Raw genomic sequence first — 24,147 nt, 5'->3', positions numbered from 1 at the left:
CACGTACTGAAGTTCAGGTGCAGCTCTACAGAGTTTGGAGTTATCCAGCTGCGTCTGGCTTAGGTCTGGCTGCTGTGCTCATCTCCTTCCTGCTGCAGACCTGGGCTAGGAGTGGGTCTAGGTGTTCCTGGAATTCGGTATAAATTCCTACTCGGGGGGCGGGGTGGGGGAGATACGGTGGAGTGGTGGGGGGCAGCCCGAGGGGGTGGGAGAGGGTCCGGCCCATGCTGCGCCTGGGCTGGGACTGGTCCCCTGGTGCAGGGTAGCAGGAAGCTCTCCACACACTCACCGGACCCCTTCAGGTTTTTTTGTCTGTGAAAGTTCTAAGATTTTATGTATGTTAAGAAATACAGTTAAGTTTCTTGACTGAAGTTGAAGCTTATTTGTGAAAGCCTGTAGAGTTTGTTCCATACAGTACAGGATAATTCTGTTTCCTCTTATTCATAGTTGTATTTCTTTTACTTTTTGTACTATAGCAAATCTTAATATATATAACTTTTTTATTTCTGCTATATTACCTCAAAAAATTTCATCTACTTCATGACTGAGTATATTCATATAATTATTTTAATAGCAATGATTGCCATTTGCTTCAAAGAAATTACATATTTTGGGAAAGTACTGTTGCTGTCATATGAATTATAGCGGCATAAATGATGCCACATTGGTTTTCTTGACTATTTGGAAATAGCACACAAATATTCTTTCCATTTGTCAGCAAATAGATAACAATAATTATTTGCATTCCACTAAGACAGTAACTTACAAACACCCATTTTACATCCTAGACCAATTTAACTAAACTTACAGAAATCAAATTTATTTCATTATAAAAAGTTCCTCATATTTGCTTTTTTGTGGAGAGGGGAGTGTTTTTATGCAATGCATAGATTCAATCTAGGTCAATTACTTTTAAAGCAAGAGTCACTTTTATCTAGTAAATACTAAAACTTTCCTTAAAGGAGGTAACATGTTGGGAGTAATAGACCCATTAGATATGGAAAATGGTTTGAAATTATTATTAATAGAAAATAATATTCAGAAACCAGTGTGTTACTGTGTTATAGTATATAAGAAAAGCAAATCAAAGGCCATTTGTTCATGCTCAGATAGCAATTAGTTGATTATACTCTGTAACTTCCAATGCTACAAATACATTATAAGCTGAAGTGAACATGATTAAAATTGCAAACTCTAAACTTCCTGAATCCTGCAGCTCCAAATGATTGGTAGTCCACATACCATGATGTCACTGAAATTTGACATCTACGATGTGTCATTCAGCATTAGTCTAATTGTACTAGGATGGATATGTGGCAGCTATCAGTTTTTTGTCTCATTTTTAGTTATGACGTATATTAAAATTTCAGGGAAGGTGCTTATCAAGTCCTGCTGATAACCTACTATCTAGTGTGCATTAATGTAATGACTGGGATAGGTTCCAAAATCCAGCGTTGCTATGACTATACTGCCCTCTAGTGGTAAAATAACAGGTGTTTACTCCGAAGTTCCTGTTTTTCAGATCAGTATTTTCATGACCCATTTGTCCAACTATGGGAATGACCGGCTGGGATTATACACATTTGTCAATCTGGCTAACTTTGTACAGACCTGGACCAACCTGCGTCTTCAGACTCTGCCTCCAGTGCAACTAGCTCACAAGTACTTTGAGCTGTTTCCTGACCAGAAAGACCCTGTCTGGCAGGTAAGAGGTAGTTGATACAACACATTACTCCCACAGATGTATTTTATATTTCTGTAAGGTATCTGGCCCTGAAAACTGAAGGCATTTGAAAAAACCCTCAATTTAGTTACTACTTCTTGAATTGTAGGCCTATTATTGCTACAGTTTGAACCAAATTCTGTCTCCCTTTGACCAATAGAAACTACAGAATTTTCAGGGAGATTCATAGGTGCAGACTTTGCAGTGAGGAGTGACAGACTCGTTTGCAAGTTGCAGTAAGTTGAAATGACAGAAGATGTTAATGGGTTATATATAAGCAGAGAGCCAACTGGTCAGCCATGAACATGTCACCCATGTCTCATGACTAAACCATGTTAGGAGGTCTCTGAGAGGAGCTGAAGACTGACATCTGCCTTCAAAACCACCATGCACATCCGCAATCACAGAATATGAGCTGCATTCAGAAATAGTACTAGTTAGCAGTTATGTGGGACATAAGGAAATTGTTTATGGAGAAGTCATTGAGGCTCTAAAAAGAAAATATCACATTAATACAGCATATTCCAGCCATTTCAGGGAAAACCTACATTTCAAAGTATAGACTCTTAGGTAGTATACAATTGTGGAAACTAAACTAAAATTGCTCACTTGATATATGCAGATAAATTGAGCAAATAATTACATATATCACATTAAGCACTTTGCATTTGTTAACTTGATTAATTGTCACAAATACCCTCTGTGGTAGGTACAGTTATTATTCTCATTTTACAGATGAAAGTCCTAAGGCACAGAAAATCCGTGTTACTTAAGCAAGGTCACACAGCTGCTCTGGCAGAGCAGGAGCCAGTTCCAGGCTGCCTGGCTCTGAAAGGCTGTGTTCTTAATCACTGTTCTAAGTGGTAAAACAGTAACAATATTTAGAAATAAAATGCAATAAATTTCACAAATGGAAGTTGCGATCAAGTTTGAACTCCATGTTCAATCCATTAATCATTGAACTGTGAGCTAATTACCCTAGGGACAAACAGAAGCTCCCAAGAAGTGACACAGCAGTGCATTTAGCAGGGTGCCGCAGGGGCTGCAAGGCATGGCACAATATCCTTTGCAGCTGCACCAAGCCTCCTGAGCACCGCCCACTGTTAGTGACTGGAAAGGCATGCAAGCTTTCTGCTAATTTAGCGCTGTACTTTTTAAGTGAAATCATTGTTATTTCAAGTGATTAGGTTAAAACAATTTTTTCTGGAAAAGCAGCTAGAAGATTAACTTCACTTTACTCCTAACTAAAAATAAGCAGTTTATTTAACTACACATACTACAGTATTAGTTGAATAGAAATAAATTTTGGAAATGAGTCCTCTATGCCCATTCCTCAAATAGTATTAGAGAGAATGACAATTCTTTTCACTTTTCTATATACTATCTACTTTGTATTTTAAATGAATGGTTTTCTAGATATTTCATGCACAGTGGTTGTTGGTTTGAGGCATTATAGAGCAAAAGCAGAATACCTAAAGTAGTAATTCATTTTACTCTTTTGCTTAAATTTAGTACTTTCTAGCACCAGTCTTTAATGTACATTTTGTGATTACATTTATGACCTTTAAAGGCTGCTGAAAGGAATGAGCTTTCTTTAAATGGCATTGATGTGGTTGGATCCCTAGCCCTCTGAAGCACAGCAGGAAAGTTCAAAGTTACTTAGAAAAAAATCTCTGATGCCCTGTACTTCAATTATTTATTAAATTTTTAGAGTATTAGGTTAGCAGGAAGTATATCTCTACTCAGCAAGCTCACTATTAAAAAATGTTAAAACAAAACTGCCAGTAACAGAAAAATATTAAGCTCTCACTACTATGAGGCTATTTGCCCAGAGTAGAAATAGCTCCTCTCCCCCACCTCCTCCATGATGCTACTGCAGGGATTTCAATTTTTTTTAAAGAACATTGTTTTGTCTCATTGTTTCCTGGGATATCTTATAAGGACAAACGTTGAAAATGCTAGCATGGAATGGACACAGTCACAAAAATTACATCTCTGTATTCTTCTCCAATTTTTAGAATCCATGTGATGACAAACGCCACAGAGACATTTGGTCTAAAGAAAAAACCTGTGATCGCTTACCAAAATTCTTGGTAATAGGACCCCAGAAAACTGGTGAGAACTTCTAATGTTATGACAAAGCAAACAGCATAAAACTACCAATGACTAGACAGTGAGTTCTTGTCACAGTGAGTTCTTAAATTTCCCATAAAGCTATAATGAATACTCTATAAATAAATTGCTTTTTTTAATTGCTTTGTCAAAGGGGTTTTTTGTGTGTGTGTTTGTTTGTTTGTTTGTTTGTTTGTTTGTTTTTGCGGTACCAGGGATTGAACTCAGAACCCTGCACTTGCCAGGCAAGCACTTATTCTACTGAGCTATCTCCCCAGGCCCAAAATGTTGTGGCTTTTTTTTTTATAAAAGAAAATGAAAATCATGAAATTGATGTCACAGAGTTTGAATATACAACTTGGTGGCACATTTTATTTTTTCCAAAAGCCTACTTGAAAAGCATTTTAACACTTCTAAAAGCAAGACTAGTTGCATGTTTAGAAACTGACAGGTTTTTCTCAAAAGTCAAGAAGCATCCATATAAGTGCATAGAACTCTTCATAATAAATCCCTTTCAGAAAAAGGCTCTTAACCCTGCCATCTTCCTGATATAGTTGACTTGTAAACTATTTCTTGCAGAGCTAAGTATTTTTTAAGAGTCTAAAAGATATTTGACAAGCAGAATTCCTTGACATAAACAAAACTTTGTGCTAAGAAAGATCTTTATTCATACCCAGGAGAAAGCTGTTGCACCTTTTCTTAAATTGGTGTGCAATTTTTTCCCCATAAACTTCTTGTTTCTGTGAGAACCAACATTAAAATGAAGCCCCATGGAAGACATTCAAGCTGTATCCTGCTTGATAAATTATTCTGGACCCTGTGATTCTGGCTTCAGAGCAAACAGCCATTTCAACTATATTGCTTGCTAAGGAGAATATATTTCCTTTCCTCATCTCCTGGAAATAACTAGGTGACTTCTACGCAAGGTACACAGATCCTTCCCTATTCATTTCTTCTTAGTCTGATTTGTAAATATCAACCTGAAAATAATAATAAGTGTGACAAATACTGTTCTTGTCCTTATTTATTTCACTTGTCCTTACCTATCTAAAGTCAAAAGACAACCAGGAAAACATTGAAGCTGAAGTCTCTTCAGTGAACTCCCCTGTCATCATGTAACCCTGTCATTACTGATCACATCTCTGTGCTGCTGGGCATACCAAGTCGACTTCAGAAAGCCTGGCAGGCTCTGCTTGGTCTCCTGCTGTGCTGGGTATACAGACATTTTACTATCATGGGTAGATGATAGAATTATTCCTTGTCATCCTAAACTCAACAGTTTCCACTGTTTGTGTTACTATTTGGATATGATACTTCCCTTTAGAAAAAGTAAGAGAAAATGCTTCTTTTTATAGAAATTTACTTTCCAAGTTTTACTGAAGTATTATTTACATGTAATAAAATTCACCCATTTTAAATGTATGACTTAATGAATTTTGGAAATTATACCATAGTCAGGTAACTACCACTGCACTCAAAACTTAGGACAATTGTATCCAAAAAATTTCTTTGTCTTTTTGCAGTCAAATTTCCAGTCCCTGCCACATCCATAACCACAGTGTGGTTTTACCTTTCCTAGGTGTTCATGTAAACAGAAGAGGACATTCTGTATTGTTTTATTATATTTATTTATTTATTTATCATGGGTCTCACTTCACACCTCAGATTCATGGTGATCCTCTGTTTTCAGCCTCCCCAGTTCTGGGATTACAGGCTTACATCACCACACCTGGTCTCAGTGGCTGGCTCAGTGTGCCTAGGGTGGGGCTAGTGTGGCATGTGGTGTTGGAAATTTAACCCCAGGCCCTGTGCTTGCCTAAGCAGGCGTTTGGTCCACTGAGCTGTCTCCTGGCCCACTGTGCAGTCTTTAATGTTTTTCATTTTCCGTGATATTGTTGAAATCCACCCATGTTGTAATTACAATATTTTATGAGTCTTATTTTTAATTAGACAAAAATATCTTGTCATACCAGTTCCATGAAAATGAAATCGTTTATGTTTATCTTTAGTCCAAAGTATTTTCTGGGATAATTTTGCTTAGATTTTTAGTTATCAAGATATTAAAATATTTTTCAGTATTGAAAATGAGAAAAAAACATAAAATCTGAATTCTTATTGATGTTTATTTAACTATGTTTGTCTTATTATATAGTTGACTTACCAGGACAGATTATTATCCATAAAGGTAGAACTCAGAAATCACAATTTTATTTTTTGACCAACAGTAAATTACATTATGCCTCTTACTAACTATTCAAATTAATAGATAATATCTATTTTCTATGTTTGTCTTAAACACATTATTAAAAAATGCTTAATATAGTTGTTAAAATTAAATCTCAGTAAAGAAATATATGGTATATATGATCACAAATATTTGTTTTTCTTGTTTACATAAAAGACCTTATTTTTCTCTATTGTATCGCAATTACATAAGTGGAATATAAATGTACTTAACATAGTTCTTCATTATAATTATAAATTAAATCTCATTATGTTATTTTTAAAAGCATTTTGCAAATATGTAGATATGGTACTAGTACTTCCAGGTATATTGTCTCACTTAACTCTTATCAAAACTCAGATAGCTAAGTATTTTTCTTCCCAGTAGTCAGATGAGAAAACTAATTCTCAGAGTTAGATCATTTTTATTCAAGTTCACATAGCTGGTAAGTACTGGAAATGAAACTCTTGACCTTAAGACATACCTGACTCAAAAAAGCAAGTTCTTTTTAACCTTAGTGGTGGACTTTAAGTAATGGAAAAATTAACAAACAAATTTTAGGTATTTTTTCACTTTTATTTTAATTTGTTGATTTTCAAAAGTCAGTCATCAGACCAAGAGCATCACCACCACAGGAGAACGTTTTAGGAGCACAGTTTCTTGAACCACTCCATAGATGTGCTGAATCAGAAATTCTGGGCCCGGGCTCAGCTACCTGTGTTTGAACAAGCCTTCTAAGTGAATGCGACACATGTTAAAATTGGAGCATCGTTCTTCTAAGTCAAGCTTGTGAATAATTTTTTTTTTTTTTTATGTATCATAGAGTACTATGTTTTCAGTCCCTACAGTTTATCTATGCTTGTGGATAAGTGCTCATCATTTTGCTCAGATACATCCTAGAAATACTATCTCTTTTGATTCACTTTAAAAAAAAAAAATGCTGTTGATAGCTACTTTCAATTTTTTTCTATTAAATAGAAACAGTAGATTTAAGGAGCAATATTAGAGAAAGCTTATCAGAGAGATAAGAAAATTCAAAATTTCATGCAAATTGCAACAGGACATTGTTACTAAGCAAAGTTAGAACAATAATTCTTTCAAGTATGAGAAATATTGCAATGCCACATTGGATTTCTCTTGCTGTCTGTCAACCTGGGTTACCATAAACAGCTTGCTCCATCTGATACTCTGGTAGGCAAGGCACATCAGAGTGGGGACATGGAAGTAGGAGTGCTGAACACATACAGTGGAAACACTTTTATGGTATGATTTTATATATATAGTCACAGTTTCAAGTACATGGTTAAATCTTAAACATTCTGAACGCAATGTAACTAATTTTCTTCCACATGTCACACTTTATCTCCTAATTAAGGGCAAAAAGTTTAATTTTATAGCTTATTACACTCCCATTTGTAATTTGCATTTCTTATCCTTAGTAGTTATAAATCCACAAGTGATATGCCACTGTCTTTCTAATTAAAAGACTAATTTTGTAAGCTATGTCACAGAGAAAAGACACTACTTTTCTTCAATTTTAGCAATTTAGGGCCGGCCAAATTGCTCAATGGATTAGAGCACCTGCAAGCAGACTTAGGGGCTGGGCATTCAATCCCCAGGCCTGCCATGCCGGCCCCGCTCCCGGGGCGTGCTGAGATGGCGATTGGAACTGGGCGTGGCACGTGCCTGTAATCCGAGCACTTGGGAGGCTGAACACAGGAGAATCACTAGAGTCCAATCTAGTAGTGAGACCCTGAACACCCTGCAGACCCTTCCCTAAAATACAGGAAAAAAAAAAAGAAAAAAAATTTTAGCAATTTAAATAATTTCACACTAATTTTTATAAGTATGTAAGTATTCTCAACTTTAGGCAAATGTCTTAAAATACTGCATTCTGTCTTGAGTTTAATTAGCTTTCATAAGCCTCAGAAAGAACTTTATTGAAAAGCCCAATATTTAAGTTTGGTAATATGACATATTAGAAATGATATAGTTCATTTGTATTGTATTTTATTAATATCATAATGTGTTTAGGTACATTGTCTTTTCATCTAAAGAGAAAAACCTATGAAATAAGCAGTTAAGGAAACTGAGACAAAAAGTAGCTAAAAGCCAAAGTCACAGACAAATCAGAGAGCGAGCTAAGATCAAAAGCGCCTTCTCCCAATCCCAGGCAAACCCCTTCTCACACAGCCTGTCTCAATTTTCAGAAAGCGAAAAAAAAAAAAAAAAAATTTCAGAAAACATTTTAGGTGTCTGATTTTATTCAGTTTCAATCAAGGAGTACTTCTAATGAACTTCCTTAGATAGTTTTCAAGTTGAATTTATTAACTTATTAATTACTTTGAAGTGTTAATGGTGGGAAACTATCTTTCCATTTTATTAATTTCAAACTGTATTGTCTTTCAGGTACCACTGCTTTGTATTTGTTCCTGGTTATGCATCCTTCCATCCTTAGTAACTCCCCCAGCCCAAAAACCTTTGAGGAGGTACAGTTCTTTAATAGAAATAACTACCACAGGGGGATTGATTGGTAAGATGGGTTATTAGTATAAATCTAAAAGTATATGCATTGTGCACAGTATAAACTGAGTGCTAATACTGAGAAATAGATAAGTTTGTAGACACGACTAAAAGCTACCCTTTTACCTTGGAAATGAAATAAAAAAGCCCAGAACTTACTCATATATTCAAGAGTCCAATTTTAGACATACATTCATACATACATCCACACCCTTGACCATGCAGGGACTTGTTACCTCAGTCCATGTGTAACTTCAGTTGACATCGATTATCTTTGATGGTAATTAAAGATGTGAACTCAGAGAAATAGCACCCAGAAATTTCATTCTTCTCTATTCATAAGAAAACACCGTCATATCTTCCTCTTGTACACTTTTCATTAGGTGATGCTATGGTCTCCATATATAATTTTCTGTCTTGCAAGGTAAAAAAGGCAAAAAATGTCCTGGAAGAAGAAATGTACATTTATTTCATGAGAAATGAAAGCTGTTAAAAAAAATTATCAAAATATACAAACTTTAATATTTACCTTTGAATTAAAAATTGAAATATATTAAGCATCTGAATGAAATAGTTCAGCAAAAATGTTAATATATATCCAACTACAGTAATATAATAGAAATTAATAATATAAAGTGACATGTTAATAATAAAATGTATCTAAAAGTCTTATTAAGGTATAATGCTGGACAGAAGGTGTTCTAAAAGAGTGAGATTCTTATAATAATTCTAGAGCATAAGCATAAATATTTTGCAATTACTGTAGAATGAAAAGTCATGTATAACCTGTCATCAGATTGCATGGTCTGCATTTTATAATTACCAACCACTTGAAGAGTGACTTGTTGGTTGTCTACATGGAAGAGAAATGAAATAGATGGAGTATGATTTCTGCATCCACAAGATCAGCATCAGCATACATTCTTACTGTTATTCTAATTATTACATCATTCACTGCTAATTCTTCTGTATGCTACTTGATATGAATTGTGAAGTACTAAATAACAGCAAGGAAAATGCAGAAGCCATCAACTATTTCAGCTGCTACTTGACCACTGACTCACATATATGTGCTGCTATGGAGTAGGATGGACTGTTAACACCAGGACTGAAAGGGGAGATTGAAGACTATTTGGATGTAGCAGCGAGTGCAATATTTGAGTCCCTAGAACTTCAAAATAAGTGAAGGAATAATTATTCTTGTCATAAATTATACCAAATAAAACCTTTTTGATCAGAAACCAGGAATACGTAAGGCACTGTAATAAGAACAAAAAGTCTCTTACAAGGAGATGACATAAATAATTAGAAATCGAAAGAGCATGAAAGAATTTAATAATAACTCACTAAAATTACCACAAATACAAACATTTTTGATTGACAAAATATACATATATAAAAGGCAATGAGGGCCAGGGGAAATAGTTCAGAGGCTTAAGTGCCTGTTTGGCAAGCACAAGGTCCTGAGTTCAATTCCTGGTACAAAAAAAAAAGGGCAATTAATGTAAATAAATAATTATAACTGCACATGTCAATTTACAATAGTAATTAGAGCTTTCCTCTTGATAGTATCAACTATAATCATTGTCCTCAGATTGGCCTAACCTCTGTCTGAAACAGTCCTTCAGCTGTCTTTTTGGGTCATGCTTCCAAAAGTTAAAGACTGGGGCCGGGAAGATGGATCAATAGAATAAACGCTTGCCTGGCAAGCCCAAGGGCCCCTGGCCTGAGTTCAATTCCCGGTTCCGCAAAACAAAACAAACAAAAAACTACGACGTGCCCGGCTTCAAAAGTTAAAGACTGCATTTAAAATAATTCATTTTAAAGGTAATTCCTAGATCATTTAAAAAATTAATTTAGGCACAATTACTTAAGTGAGATGAATGGATCTGATTTTTTATTTCCTTGAAAACTGTATGAAACTAGGCTGCCTTAGCTGACAAAAGGCGTAAGTTACAAGCAAAGGAGAAAAAATAAAAATTAGAAATCTTCATCTTTGGAGGGCTGGCCAAATAGCTCAGTGTATTAAAGCACCTGCAAGCAGGCACAGGGGCCGGGGGTTTGATCCCGGGCCTGCTGTGCCAGCCCTGTCCCCAGGGCATGTTGAGACAGCAATTGAGACTGGGCGTGGTGGCTCCCAGCAATTGGGAAGCTATAAACAGGTGGATCACTAGAGTCCAATCTAGTAGTGAGACCCTGAACACCCTGTAGACCCTTGCCTAAAACACACACACAAAAAAAAAAAAGTCTTCATCTTTGAAAAAAATATTGAAGATATGCCACCAGAGGAGCTCAGAAAAAGTTTTGATTTATACATGGAAGATTTAGGTTTCATGCTTTAGTACTGCAAATTTTATTACATGGGGATGCAGTGGAGCATTGGAGTGGTATGTAGAAAGCCATAGGATCTTGTTAGCATTTAGAAACTCAAAGTAGTAATCTGGCTTTCAGTTAAATCAGTTAAAATACTCAATATCAATACAAATAGCAAGAAAATACAGAGTATTGCAAAAACCACATCTTTCAAGTGAAAAATGGTGATGTTATGATTCATTAAAATAACAAAGTATGGGCTAGGGAGGTAGTTCTGAGGTCTAAGCATCTACCGGGCAAGAGCAAGGACCTGGGTTCCATCCCCAGTACTGTGCTGGCTTCTGAAACCAGTGCACTCCTGTAATCCCAGCACTGGGGAAGCTAAGACAGGAGGATCACTACAAGTCCAAGCTTTGTAGTGAGACCCTGTACCAAATAAAGAAATAATAGATTAAATAATAATAATAGTAATAATAAAGTAACAAACCTTAGGGGAAATAACTTGCCTCCAGATACATAACCTGCTCTAGCATGGCTGCCAGTATTTTGGATAACTTGAATACATATTCACCAAGAGAGAGCCTACTTGGGAAACTTCTGTACCTCATTCCAAGAAATATTACCAGAATATATATATATATATATATATATATATATATATATATATATATATCTTACTTGTTTATTGAGAAAATATTTCTCAAGTAAGTCCCTGTAAGTACCAGCTCCTATACTACAAAAATGTGAACATATCAGCAAGAGCTGAATCCTGCCTTTCTGTGAGCCACTAAAGCCAAGCAAGATCAACACAGTTTAGGTGAACCATCCAGGACAATTTAAGGAGAGTTTTGAAGCCTAAACTGTTCTATAAACACCTCAGACAATGCTGAACCACTTTAGAAGCTACAAGTTACCTAATTCCACACATGTGTCTGTCTGTGTGATTTTTGGAGCCTTCTCAATAAGAAAACCTGAGAAAAGTTCCAATCAAATAGGATTACGAGGTACTAGTGATAACCTTAGCACTCCTGTAATCAGTATGAGCTTCTAAATAAGAAACAGCCTGAACCATGGTGCTGCCTGTAAATAGAATGTACAGCAGAAGAGCTAACAGATCAAACTATCCCCAAATTTTTTGTGTATCTGTTTGTAAGAGGATGCCAGAATGACCTTCACTAGCAATTCAACTCTCAGAAGACATAAAGGATTTCTTAACTGCTCAGAGGCTCAAGATGTTGCTTTGTTTGATTTCCAGTACCCCCAAAAAAAAAAATTACTTTGTTATACCCATTAAATTTTGCAATGCATTAACAGCTGGAAATTGTAACAGAACCTTTATTAAATGAAATGACATAATTTCATGGTCTAAAGCCTATTAAAGTGTCACATTTCTAAATCAAAGGAAACAACACATTACAGGAGATGTCCGTGTATGGGTGCTAAGGATTGCTACTCGGTAATTGTTGAACCACCTCACCTTCATTGTCCAAAGTCATGGTAGGTTATGATGGAAGGGGCATTGGATAGTGAGATGATAATTGTAAGAACCTCTAGCAATTAAGTTTTCAGAATGTCTCTTAAAACTCCCTTTTCCTCTAAAAGGTTTCCCTTAGTGCTTCAGAAATATGTATTATCATATGCTGATTTAATTATATTTGAGAAGTATTCTGGTGGTGTACAAAACAGTGCTAGGGTCTTCAGGCATCCATATTTCTATGCTGATCATGACTTGAATTCTCACAACACTAACCATGAGGATTTTGATAGGATTTCCTATGTGTAAATATGTATATACTTTTAAAACTTTTCTCATAATTGTTCTAAAAACAGACATAAATGGCTTATTTGAAAAAAAATTAAGCAAAAAGTGAACATCTGCGTAGATATTCAATAGCAATGTTTTGACAACATATGATTAAATGTAAATGTACAACACGCTAGTAGTAGTGAAGTTATTTTACTGTGATAAAGTAAAAAAGCTTTGCATGAATCCTTTTAAATTATCTTTCCACTGGATGCATTATCTGTTTTGATCAAACTTTCCTTTTGTTTGGGTACTTGTATTTTTCTCTGTACAGTTTTTCTACATTTATATGTACTTTATATAGTAAGGTTGATCATTTTGTCTACTTTTTTGTTATCTCAGTTCTTTTTATCTAATAATAAGCAAAACAAAATATAATCAGTATATTTTCAAAACATTATTTTAGTGCACTGAACATGTTTCCTTTGCTAATTATGTTTCTTTTGTTGTTGTTGTTTTTTCGAGACAGTGTCTTGCTATACAGTTTAGGCCTGCCTTGAACTCAGTATGCAGCTGAGGCTGGCCTTGACCTCATGGCAACGCTTTGGCCTCAGCTTCGCAAGTGCTGATATTACAGGCATGCGCCATCAGCCGGGCTCCTCTGCGAACTGTGGAGGACAAATGCCTTACAGCATAAAGATTTTGTTTAGGAAACTAATGCGTGGGGCATCTTTGGTCACCAGGAAATTAGGGTAAACCAGGATCTTATTTTGAGAAAAATGTTCCTTTTCTAGGTATATGGATTTTTTTCCAGTTCCATCTAACGTCACCACTGACTTTCTGTTTGAGAAGAGTGCAAATTACTTCCACTCAGAGGATGCTCCTAAAAGAGCTGCTTCCCTCGTCCCCAAAGCCAAGATCATCACCATCCTCATTGACCCATCAGACCGAGCATATTCCTGGTATCAGGTAAGAAAAGATAGAATCCAACAGGGAGACAGGAGTGTGGACAGTGAAGGGTGTTCTTTAGCAATACTCACTCTCTCAAGTTTAGCAAAAGAGATTTTCTAATTATTCGATAGTTATGGAAAGGTAGATAAATATTTCTTTGTTTCCTTGAAGAAAACAACTTTCTCCTTTGCTTTTAATGTTTTATTAATTTAACCCATTCATTTAATAAAATAAATTAATGTAATAAAACATAAGAAGCAAAATATTTTGTATATGTTTATTTGCATCCCCATTTAAAAAGTAAATGTTATAGCATCTTAAAATTAATACCTTTCGACTAATACAGAGTTCTAAATAGGGATAAATAGGAAATTTTCTGTTTTCTCAGGTTATAAATTCTTCCATCATATTTTGAAAGCAGAGAAACTAGTATGTAATGAATAAACAAGACTGTGTTCCTGGGATGTTAGATTTGTTAAATGGCTGCTATAGAGAAGTCTGAATGTCAAAAGAACACTATGCTCTTCCTAAGGAAAGGATGGAATTTGTAAAAGGAGAAAGAGATAAAAGTAAAATAAAGGAATGTTTTGGTACATGCAAATCAGTGCTATGGGTAAAAGGTTTGTCAACAGGTCAGGCCTGAAAAGCAGACTGAAGTTCTTATTTCCTTGGAAATTGGGAAGTTCAGATGAATGGAGAAACCATGTGTATTCAGAGTCTGCTTATCAGGAGCTCTGCAAGTGGGTTGGATCTGAAGCTAATTGTCTGTATTCCAAGTGACATGAATAGCTCAGGAGCTCCAGGATTCAAACAACTAAGTACTCAACAATTATGACAGCAGAAAATACACTTTTTCATAGCACCAAGCCCCTTTTGTTATTTATCAAAAGCCGTTTTTCAGGTTCACAGTGTAAAAGCATTGTCAGAAAAGGTTTTTGTGGCAGGGACAGTGTGGGAAAATATCATACAAAGTCTTCGAAAGCGTAGATAAGCATACGGATAACAATCTGCATAATAGCAGTAGAAATATCCTGGTAAGCTAAGTGCCATGGGAATCCTCAACTCCACACTGCTCATTTGTGTCACACGCAGAGCCATCTTTTAAATAAAAATAGAGTACACTGCAAATTCACAAATTTGATTTCGCACCTTTTACCTTTCCCAGGTATCTAGAGAACAGAAAAATAAGCCCTAATTGACTCAAAAGAAAGAAGAAAATTGGAGCTTGACAACCACTTAGCCCTTGAAAAATTGAGAATTTATAGAAAAAAAGGAAGCTTCAAGGCTGCAAGCTAACAAAACATCCTAAATATTGCAAATAAATCACTCCACAGTGGCAAAATGCAGGCCTTAACAAAGTCTAGGAGTTTGTCCTGTAGTTAATTTGAATCCCAATTGCAACAAATTTGCTATTCAACTAGATGTGGTAAACAGCCACAAACTCACCACTAAACCTAAATATTTATTGGTCAATTTAAGGAAAAGGTGATTTTCTCAAAACCGTGGGCCTGAGCATGAGCCTGAGCCATTAGGAAACACTTTCATTTTTGGATCGCTGCTTTCTTCATTTTCTGCACAATGAATGATTCTGATCCAACACAAAGGTTACCGTTAGATACAGTAATCTTGGGTTTTAGATGCTAGATAACATATGATAAAAGCTGTGGCTTTCAGATAATGTGCATGTCAGAGTTTTCAGTAGTTCCTCTATTTGAAATAGCCAATAGAGCTTTTTGAATCTAAAACTACATTACTAGGTAGAACAAACCTATTTGGCAGAACTAGTAGAGTGCTTTTGTATTATGGGTATTCAATGAGCATGATAAATGACTTGCTTTGGGGCTGAAAAGAGGACATTAAGGGAACTTTTAAAAGTTTACTTTCGTAATAAAATATATACACCAAGGAAGCAACTCAGTAAAGTTGGTTAAGGAATCCTAATAAGAATGTAGCCTCTACCAAATAAATTCTCAAAATATATATTCTCATCAGTGTCATAACTTTAAATTTTGATGCTCCAAGCAAACATTTTCATACTTTATTAATTTCAAAACAAATAACTCTCCAGCAGTGAAGCACTTTTTACTTTAGCTTCAAGACTTGTCACAAAGATTGGTTTTTAATTATTTATGCCTATGGTTCAGGTTAGATTAATTATCCACCTTTTCATTATAGCATCAGCGATTTCATGAAGACCCTGCAGCTTTGAAGTTCAGTTTCTATGAAGTCATCTCCGCTGGGCCCCATGCGCCCTCAGAACTCAGAACCTTGCAGAAGAGATGTTTGGTTCCTGGATGGTATGCCAGTCACATAGAGAGATGGCTTGTTTATTTCCCTCCCTTTCAGGTATGAAGCAATAAAAATGTATATCCTGTAACAATCTCATTAAGTTAATGATTTTTGCCTCCAGGATAGAGGAAATTTTTACTCACTAAAACATTACTAGCTTTTACCTATTCATTATACATAATGAAACTGCAGGAAAGAAAAACCAGCAGAGGCAGAGAAAGTTTAATTTTCTAAGAGTATTTCAAGATAGTTTCCTGATCTTCAGAGGCTTTCAAAAACTTCAGATTTATACTCAAACATGAATAACACTTGAAAGGAAGCCTCTTTACCAAACAAGACAAATATTGTTTTGCTTAATTAAGTGCCACTATTTCCTTTCCAAACTACCTTAATAAATTTTCGGTAAGTCCTGCATTTTCTTCAGATTTCTTTTTATTCCTTTAGCTTATCATCAATTTATAAAACCAGCTTTCACATTGGATTGCATAAAAATCCAGATGTAGCCAGGGCTAGAATTCAGTAGCACAATGCCTGCCTGACAAGCTTGAGGTTGTGAGTTTGATTCCCAGTACCAAAAATGAAAGAAAGAAAGAAAGAAAGAAAGAAAGAAAGAAAGAAAGAAAGAAAGAAAGAAAGAAAGAAAGAACAAAAACATCCAGATGTAGTGTGAATTTGTGTATGTAAGCCATATTGTTCGGTGTGATAGTTGCTAAAATATGGCTAATTAAGTTTACATTAAAATTAAGTAAAATTAAAAATTTAGTTCTTTGATTGCTTTAGGCACATTTCAGGTGTCCAATAGCTACATATTTGACTGAACAATGCTGGTCTAGACTAACTGAAAACACAAAAGAGAGGTTTGGGAAACAGTTGCATTTACAGGCTTTGTAGCCTTCTGTCATTAACTATTGCTGTTTTGTCTACTTGTCTACTCTGACCAGATTAATAAATCCTTTCCCTTTAGCTTCTTGAGGAACTTCTGTCCATCTTTGGGTTCTTACAATCTTATCTTCTTCTCAATATGAATTATAAAAGTATTTATTTGAACTGTACAGTGCTACTCTTGAATGGAGTTGGGGAGAATAGCAGGTCTTCTGTGTCACTACGCCTAGACTTATTTCCGAAGTGTTCCTTCCCAACATGATCCGGGCAGTCATTGCTGTTTGTTTTGCAACCTGGCTTACAGATTGTTTTGCAATCTGTGCTTTCATAGTCACATGTCTAAGCTCTCTTGCTTCCTACAACTGGCTTTGATTTCATGGTGTTTGCAGAGCTTCTCAGATTATAAAACATGGATGTACTTAATTGCTATGATTTATTTTTTGTTCTGTGTCATTAACAAAGATGACGTGATTGTGTCTGTCAATAATGCATGCAAATCCCTTCAGCGACTGTCTCTGAATAAGTTCAGAGTCAAAATTTTTCACTATAGATTTGACATGTCCTCTCTCACTATGTACTATTATCATTATTATTATTATTTGTTATTATTATTCCTTTGGTAATCTAGTTGCTGATTATTGATGGGCAGCAGCTAAGAACTGATCCAGCCACAGTCATGGACGATGTCCAGAAGTTTCTCGGAGTATCCCCTCACTACAATTACTCAGAAGCATTAACGTAAGTTTATATTCCAACTGGTTTACTGAAGTTGCAGGAGAGAACTGACATTAAAGAAATTGCAGCTTGGTGATTCAATTGTCAGATTACTGCTTTTTTAAACTGATATTTTCCAGTTTTTTGACACTAACCACTTGGGAAAGAACTTTAAAATAGTAAAACAAAGAAATATTCTAAAATCTCTGTTGTTCCATAACTATTAAAAAAAATTCCCCTGGAAGTAAAGTGAAAAAAGAAAGTAGTTGTGAATCTCTTTTTCCCCCCCTCTGGATAGTTTGTTTATTAGTATCTGTTTGCAATACATAATAAATGCATTCATCCTGTAACTTATGCATATAAACGTTGCATCTTGCTCCTTTTTTCTCCCTTGCTCCCTCCCGTCTCCCCTCATCGCCACATCCCCTTCCCATCTCTACAGAGTCTATCTCCCTTTTTCCTATCATCTACCTTTTATTTTGCTCTTTCAATTATTTATGACTTTAAGTTCCTTAAATTAAAAAAACCACACAATATTTAACCTTATGCATCTGGTTTATGTCATGTAGCATTATGGTTCCAAGGTGTATCCATTTTCTTACAAATGACCCAACTTTACCTTTCATTATGGCTGAATAATATTCCATTACATATGACTGCTACATTGTATTTGTCCAATCATCTGTTGATGGACATATAGGCTGCTTCCAAACTATAACTATTATCAGTTGTGCTGTTTCAAATATAGGTATGCATGTATGTAAACCAAAACCAACAACTAACCTTAAAAGCAGCCATAATACTCTAAATATGTTGTTCAGAGCTAAACCTATTTAACAACAGTGGGACCTCTTGATGGATAAAGAAGAAATTAACTAGATGGCTTATGAATTTTCAGAAACAATGTCGTACAAGTAAGAGCCCAATGCATAACTGAATAGGCAAAGAAGGATGTATTATTTTTGTTCAAATTTATGAATCCATCCATGTTTTTCTTTCTTGCTTCTACCCACTATAAATATGATCTTGTCATCCTCTTCAGAGACCTTAGCGGTTACGGTACTGATTTGATTTGTTGATGATGAAAGATTTTCTGGTTCATTCTACTTTTCTTAGATAATTGTCTCCATTAAGGGAAAGACTAAGAGAGTCACTCTCAGGACTGTACATGTTTTTGAATTTTACTCCCCAAGTACCTGTTAACTCACTCTGGTCCTGACTCTGAATTTTTAAAGTAAGAATTCCTTTTAGTAACTTTAAATTGCACAATTTAAGGGCTGGCCAAATAGCTCAGTGGATTAAAGCCCTGCAAGCAGACACAGGAGCCGGGGATTCAATCCCCAGACCTGCTGTGCTGGTCCTGCCCCTGGGGCGCTCTGAGATGGCAATTGAGACTAGGCGTGGTGGAGCACACCTGTAATCCCAGCTCTTGGGAGGCTGTGAACAGGCGGATCACTACCAGTAATGAGACCCTGAACACCTTTCCCTAAAATGCAAATAAATAAATAAATAAATAAATAACACAATTTAAAATTATCTCCCTCTTTCACTGTCCATTTTCAATGTTTGGCAATCAGACTTTTGTTTATGTATTTCTGCATTTCATGCCTGTAGCAAATGAAAGATACTGAGTTGGATGGCCTCTTTACTTGATTATCAACATAATTTTTCTTTTAAATGTTAGGGCCCTTGGGCTCAGCTGTAAAGAAATCAAAAAAGATGGTATTATGAAATTCTTCCACTGTATTTTCCAGTATAAAACAGTTCCACAGAGTCAGGGAGATTAGCTGAGTGACTTAAGTGCCTGCCTGGCAAGCACAAAATCCTAAGTTTGATCCCCAATACCAAAAAATACAAAATAAAAAACAGTCCACAGATCCACTGGTTTTCTTTTCTTGATGTACTCTTTATCTTATATCAACTTAGCAAGTGGGAAGAAGCTTTCTTTTATAATGCAGCCTCCCTTGCAGTAAAAGATTGTGAGGGAAATTCACACTTTTTATATCTTGCAAAAATCATATGCCAAGACACATGAGAGGGCATTTTAATAGAGCACAAAGAAGTAGGTGGAACTGGGGAGTTTTGAATTTCCTTCCTGAGAGTCATTTACTTTGTTGACTCTATTAACATACTGACCCCTGTATTCTATACTGCTGATGTTGTTCGAGTTTTGTAGATCTTAGTTCAGGTACTAGGAGACTAGCGGTGTTTAAAATTTAACTGCACCTTAAAGAAAGAGGAGTGATTTCAGTTTGTAGCTAGAAATTTGAGTCTACTTCTTTCTTTATATCTTCACAAGTATCTCTTAGGGGAAAAATAGCCCTTATTTTTTAAACAGTTGTGTATTTCAAGTGGACTTATCTTATGGCCTTTTATGTAGATTACATGGCACGCAACTGTATCTCACAAAAAGTAGTGGAGTATTCTATAAAGACATCATCTCTTTTCTTAGGGAACGGTCCTTGACCTGCATGCTGTGTATTTGTCCCTTCTGTATCTAGCTTGGCACCAAGCTTTTATTCATCTCCACTGCTGAGAAAAGGCAATGTAAACTTAAGAAAATTAATGTCAAAGTAATATACCATGTACAAAGAGATGTGGGTCAGTTTGCACCTGGGATGTCTCTGGCTTAAATTACCCATTATATGATGCTTTTACTTTGCTGGAACTCAGGGGGCAAAGTAGCAAGACAAGATTTGTGCCTTCCCTGAAACAAGCTGTTGGTCCCAAGCTCTCGCCTGCTGATAGAGATAATGCACTTCCATTTAGCTTGTTTTTATATTTTCTTGTCAGTCACCAGTTGGCCTGACATATCTTGTAAAACCCAGCAGCACTTGCTACAGGATATTAGAAGTTTGTTTTCACTGTCTTAGGTCTAGAATAATCTTCCATCAGCCTACACTCTTTCCATTTGTGTATGTGAACTTCATCCTCACTATTTACTCTTGTTAGTAACTGTGTACTGACAGTTGTTAGGCATGGTGCTGTGACAATATTGGGGTTTTCTGGGCACAGTGACACACCCTATAATGCTAGCACTTAGGAGACTGAGGCAGGAGGATTACTGTAAATTTGAGGCCGGCTTGGGATGGTGACTATGTATATTCTCAGAAATATCATTTATACCAGTTGTTGCAAGGTCCTTTGTACTTGCTAGTACTGCTTCTTATTCTGCTAATGAAAGCGAAGATTATCTCTGATGCTAAAATTGCTTATTTTTTCAATGAAATTCCCCTAAGGAAGTACTAACTTACAAATCAGTATGAATTCTCCCCTAATCACAAAAATTTTGTGCTTTATACACAGTACAAAAAAAGGTGAATGAAGCTACCTGTATAGGGGCTACAGATTTTAATCATTAGTACAGCACTTGCCTCACTATTGCCAGACTCTGCGTTTGACCCATAGCAGCAAAAGTCTTTTTCAATTTTTCAGAAACTAGCTCCATACAAAGATTTCACTACACAATCTTGACATAATCTTGAGTGCACCAATTTAAGATCTCTTATTTTCAATGTAGTAAATTCTGGTATCAAAACTGTTTTCCTGAAGAATGACAAAAATCTTTCATTTTTAAAAATAACTTATTTCTTTCTGCAACTGCTGAAGTAATTGTTCGATAATTCCAAATTTCATACAAAGTCATTGGACAGTTTGTGTTTGGGGGATTTTTTTGTTTTGGTTTGGTTTGGTTTTTAATGTATTTGGCACAGGGTCTCACTATGCAGCTCAGACTCATAGTGATCCTCCTGTTTTCAGCTTCTAGCACTGGTATAATAGGCGTGCACCACCATGCCTGGTCCTCGTGGCTGGCTCAGCATGCCCAGGGCAAGGCCAGCGCAGCCCTAAGCTTGTTTTAAAAAGGCTTAGTTCTGTCATCATGGCAAATGGCAAATAAAACTTTAAAAAGTATTATGAATTTCCCAGTGAGTACAGATATGATTTAAAATAAGAATTATAAAGCTAATATAAATGGTCAATTAAAGTACAGTTTTACAAGTTTTATTCAACCTAGCTTCATCCCTAAATTGTGATGTCAGATTGATACACAGACATGTCTTTGGCTTCTAGGTTATGTGTTACATAGTGTTTTGAAACTGCCTCGTCATCTGAGAGCAAAAAAGGGAAAACAGTGCCTGACAGACTGTGCTAATGTGTATAAACTAAAATGAAAAGTATAAGCTTTTTATTTGTCCTGCATTTCACCATTCACAATTAGCACCTAGCCTTCAATAACTAAGACAGAAGTCTTCACATTCAGAAATACTAATGAAATACTTGAACTTGGTATCTCGTTCCTCTGGCAATTAATATATGTGTTAATATTAATGAAATGAGACTATTCTGTGAATTTTTAATATTAAAATGTGAAAACTTTAATAAAAGAGCAATTCAAATTTGAAGACCCAAGGATGAATAGAGGGAGGGGTCTTTGGTGGATGAGGCTTAGCGAGGTCATAGAGGATTGATGCTCCTTCAAAATTTAGAAAAACTTCATTTCTAATACCATTTCCTTGGAAATCAAAAGTATATTGACAGCAATTCATTCCCAGCCCATTGTAGATGAATTTGAATAAAAATGTGTGATGTTCAAATATTTCTTAGTAGAAAATTAGAGTATCTATAATAACTCAAATATCTGCTACATATATCTACTACATATATAGCCTCATAAGAACACTATGTGATAGATACTATTAGCTTCATAGTTTTCAGATGAAAAATGTAGAGCACAGAAAGTTAAGCCAGAATCCACTCAGCAAGTGCAGCTGAGGAGGCAGAACTGAAAATCAGATGGTCATCTCTGGAACCCATCTCTGGAGACAATCATGTATCACTGTAGTGGACAGTGTGTCAACAAAATACGGTACTTCCTTTAAAAACTTGAACCTTAACATTAGCTTTTACTGTCGTGTCAGAGTTTATTAAGAACAGAAACCATCTCCAGATATACTGAATGTCACTTTGCAAATAAATGAATAATTCTAAGTATATCAAAATTAAAACCACATTGAATTAGCATTACATACCCAATAGAATACTACAATCTAAAAGATAAACTAAATGACTATAATTCAAGAGAGAACAGCAAATGTTGGCAAGAATGTGAAGAAACTGGAAACTATATATGGCTGATGCCAATACATACTATACAGCCACTTTGAAAAGCAATTTTGCAACTGCTTAAAAATTTAAACACAAACTTACCAACAGTCCAACTCTATTTGTAAGAATTTACCTTAAAATAAAATCTGAGTCCCAAACAATTTACAAGTGAAAGTTCATAGCACCATAATCCATTGTAGGTAAAAATGAGAAATAATCCAAATATCAATAAATTAAAATCAATGTGGTATATCAATACAAGAAAAAAATAAGGAAATATTAAGATATGACAAATTTATAGTCCAAATAAAATTTATAACTTGCTTAGATAGGGTGAGAAGAGGGCAAGAATTGAACTGTAGTGATTTTTTGAAGTGGTAGTAATGTTCTAAAACAGGACAGTGGTGATAGACCAACAACTATGTTAATATGCTAAGTATCAGTGAAAAAGTGAATGATATAATATGTATATTAAACCACAAAATGTTGGTAAGAATAAAGTATATATCATTGAAATATTTCATTAAATTGTGAAGGTATGGTTATCATAGAATTTATTTTTTAAAATGTTTTCTTGTCCTATATTAGCAAACATAATGATGGCAATTTTTTTTTATTGTGGAGGCTGGCTCAGCTCATCCTGAGGACAGGACTGGCATGATGTGGCTTGTGGTGTTGGGGATCGAACCATGGTCCCTGGGCACTTGCCTAAGCTTGCCTAAGTAGGAGCCTAGACCTGTGAGCTATCTTGCTAGCCCAATGATGGCATTTTGATTTTGAAATATATTTGCACTACTTGTATGTGAAAATGTTATTTCAATTTAAAGGCATTTGAGTCATACTTTAAACTTCAAAGTATTATCTAAATGTTTCATAGGATTTATCTGCCCAAAGTGAATCACATCTTTATTAATATAGAAAAGTGTCACTATTTAGAAGTTGACTCCTTGTAGAATCTTGATATGCTGCGAAAGGTTCTCCCATTTATTTGTACAGGTCCCCAGAAGACGGTCATACTTTATTCTTAAATTCAACATAGAATGGTTATTATGTCCAGGACTTTGGAGACACAATGATAAAATACCCTTTCCTCCTGGGGTAGGGTAGTCATTCAGACAGAAAACAGCCTATAACACCTCTAAAAGGTTCACCTTCTGAAAGCTTTTAAAGCACAGGCCCATCCATGACCATAGCTGCCAGTACCTGTATAAAAATATTTCTTCCCTGCTGTTGTACTAGACATCAGTGATACTAAAGCTTTCACTAGTGGTATTAAGAGTATTCTGCAAAGGGTATTGCTGCTGTTCTACGTATATGGGGCAACACGTTTCTCCATATTCTGTTAAATTTCTCTGTTTGGGCTCTGAAGCAGTACTGCTTGTGTTCTCAGACTCACAAGGTCCTACATCAACAGCATTCCATTTACTTTCTAGCTGTGGCTGATCTCTAGAAGACACCAGACCAAGGCCTTCTGGCCACCCAGAAAATAGACATGATGATATATTTTCTCCCTTCTCTCCTCATTTCCATTCAAACATACTTAAAACCACTACCTCTGAACTTACA

General features: G+C 35.6%; 1 protein-coding gene across 2 annotated transcripts in view; it reads left to right on the top strand.

Moving 5' to 3' along the window:
• Ndst3 (N-deacetylase and N-sulfotransferase 3) overlaps positions 1 to 24,147 on the top strand; it is a 191,109-nt gene that overhangs the window by 158,854 nt on the left and 8,108 nt on the right. For both annotated transcript variants that reach the window (XM_004644255.2, XM_012517591.1), the window contains 6 exons: positions 1,523 to 1,705; positions 3,742 to 3,838; positions 8,469 to 8,592; positions 13,434 to 13,608; positions 15,766 to 15,936; positions 17,390 to 17,499. In XM_004644255.2, the coding sequence (XP_004644312.1) occupies positions 1,523 to 1,705; positions 3,742 to 3,838; positions 8,469 to 8,592; positions 13,434 to 13,608; positions 15,766 to 15,936; positions 17,390 to 17,499 (860 nt within the window). The remainder of the gene's footprint in view (positions 1 to 1,522; positions 1,706 to 3,741; positions 3,839 to 8,468; positions 8,593 to 13,433; positions 13,609 to 15,765; positions 15,937 to 17,389; positions 17,500 to 24,147) is intronic.

Source organism: Octodon degus, unplaced genomic scaffold (assembly GCF_000260255.1).
Source record: "Octodon degus isolate 3935 unplaced genomic scaffold, OctDeg1.0 scaffold00196, whole genome shotgun sequence".
Taxonomy (NCBI): Eukaryota; Metazoa; Chordata; class Mammalia; order Rodentia; family Octodontidae; genus Octodon; species Octodon degus.
The sequence above is the reverse complement of the archived record's forward strand: the minus strand, read 5'-3'. Positions and strand labels throughout refer to the sequence as shown.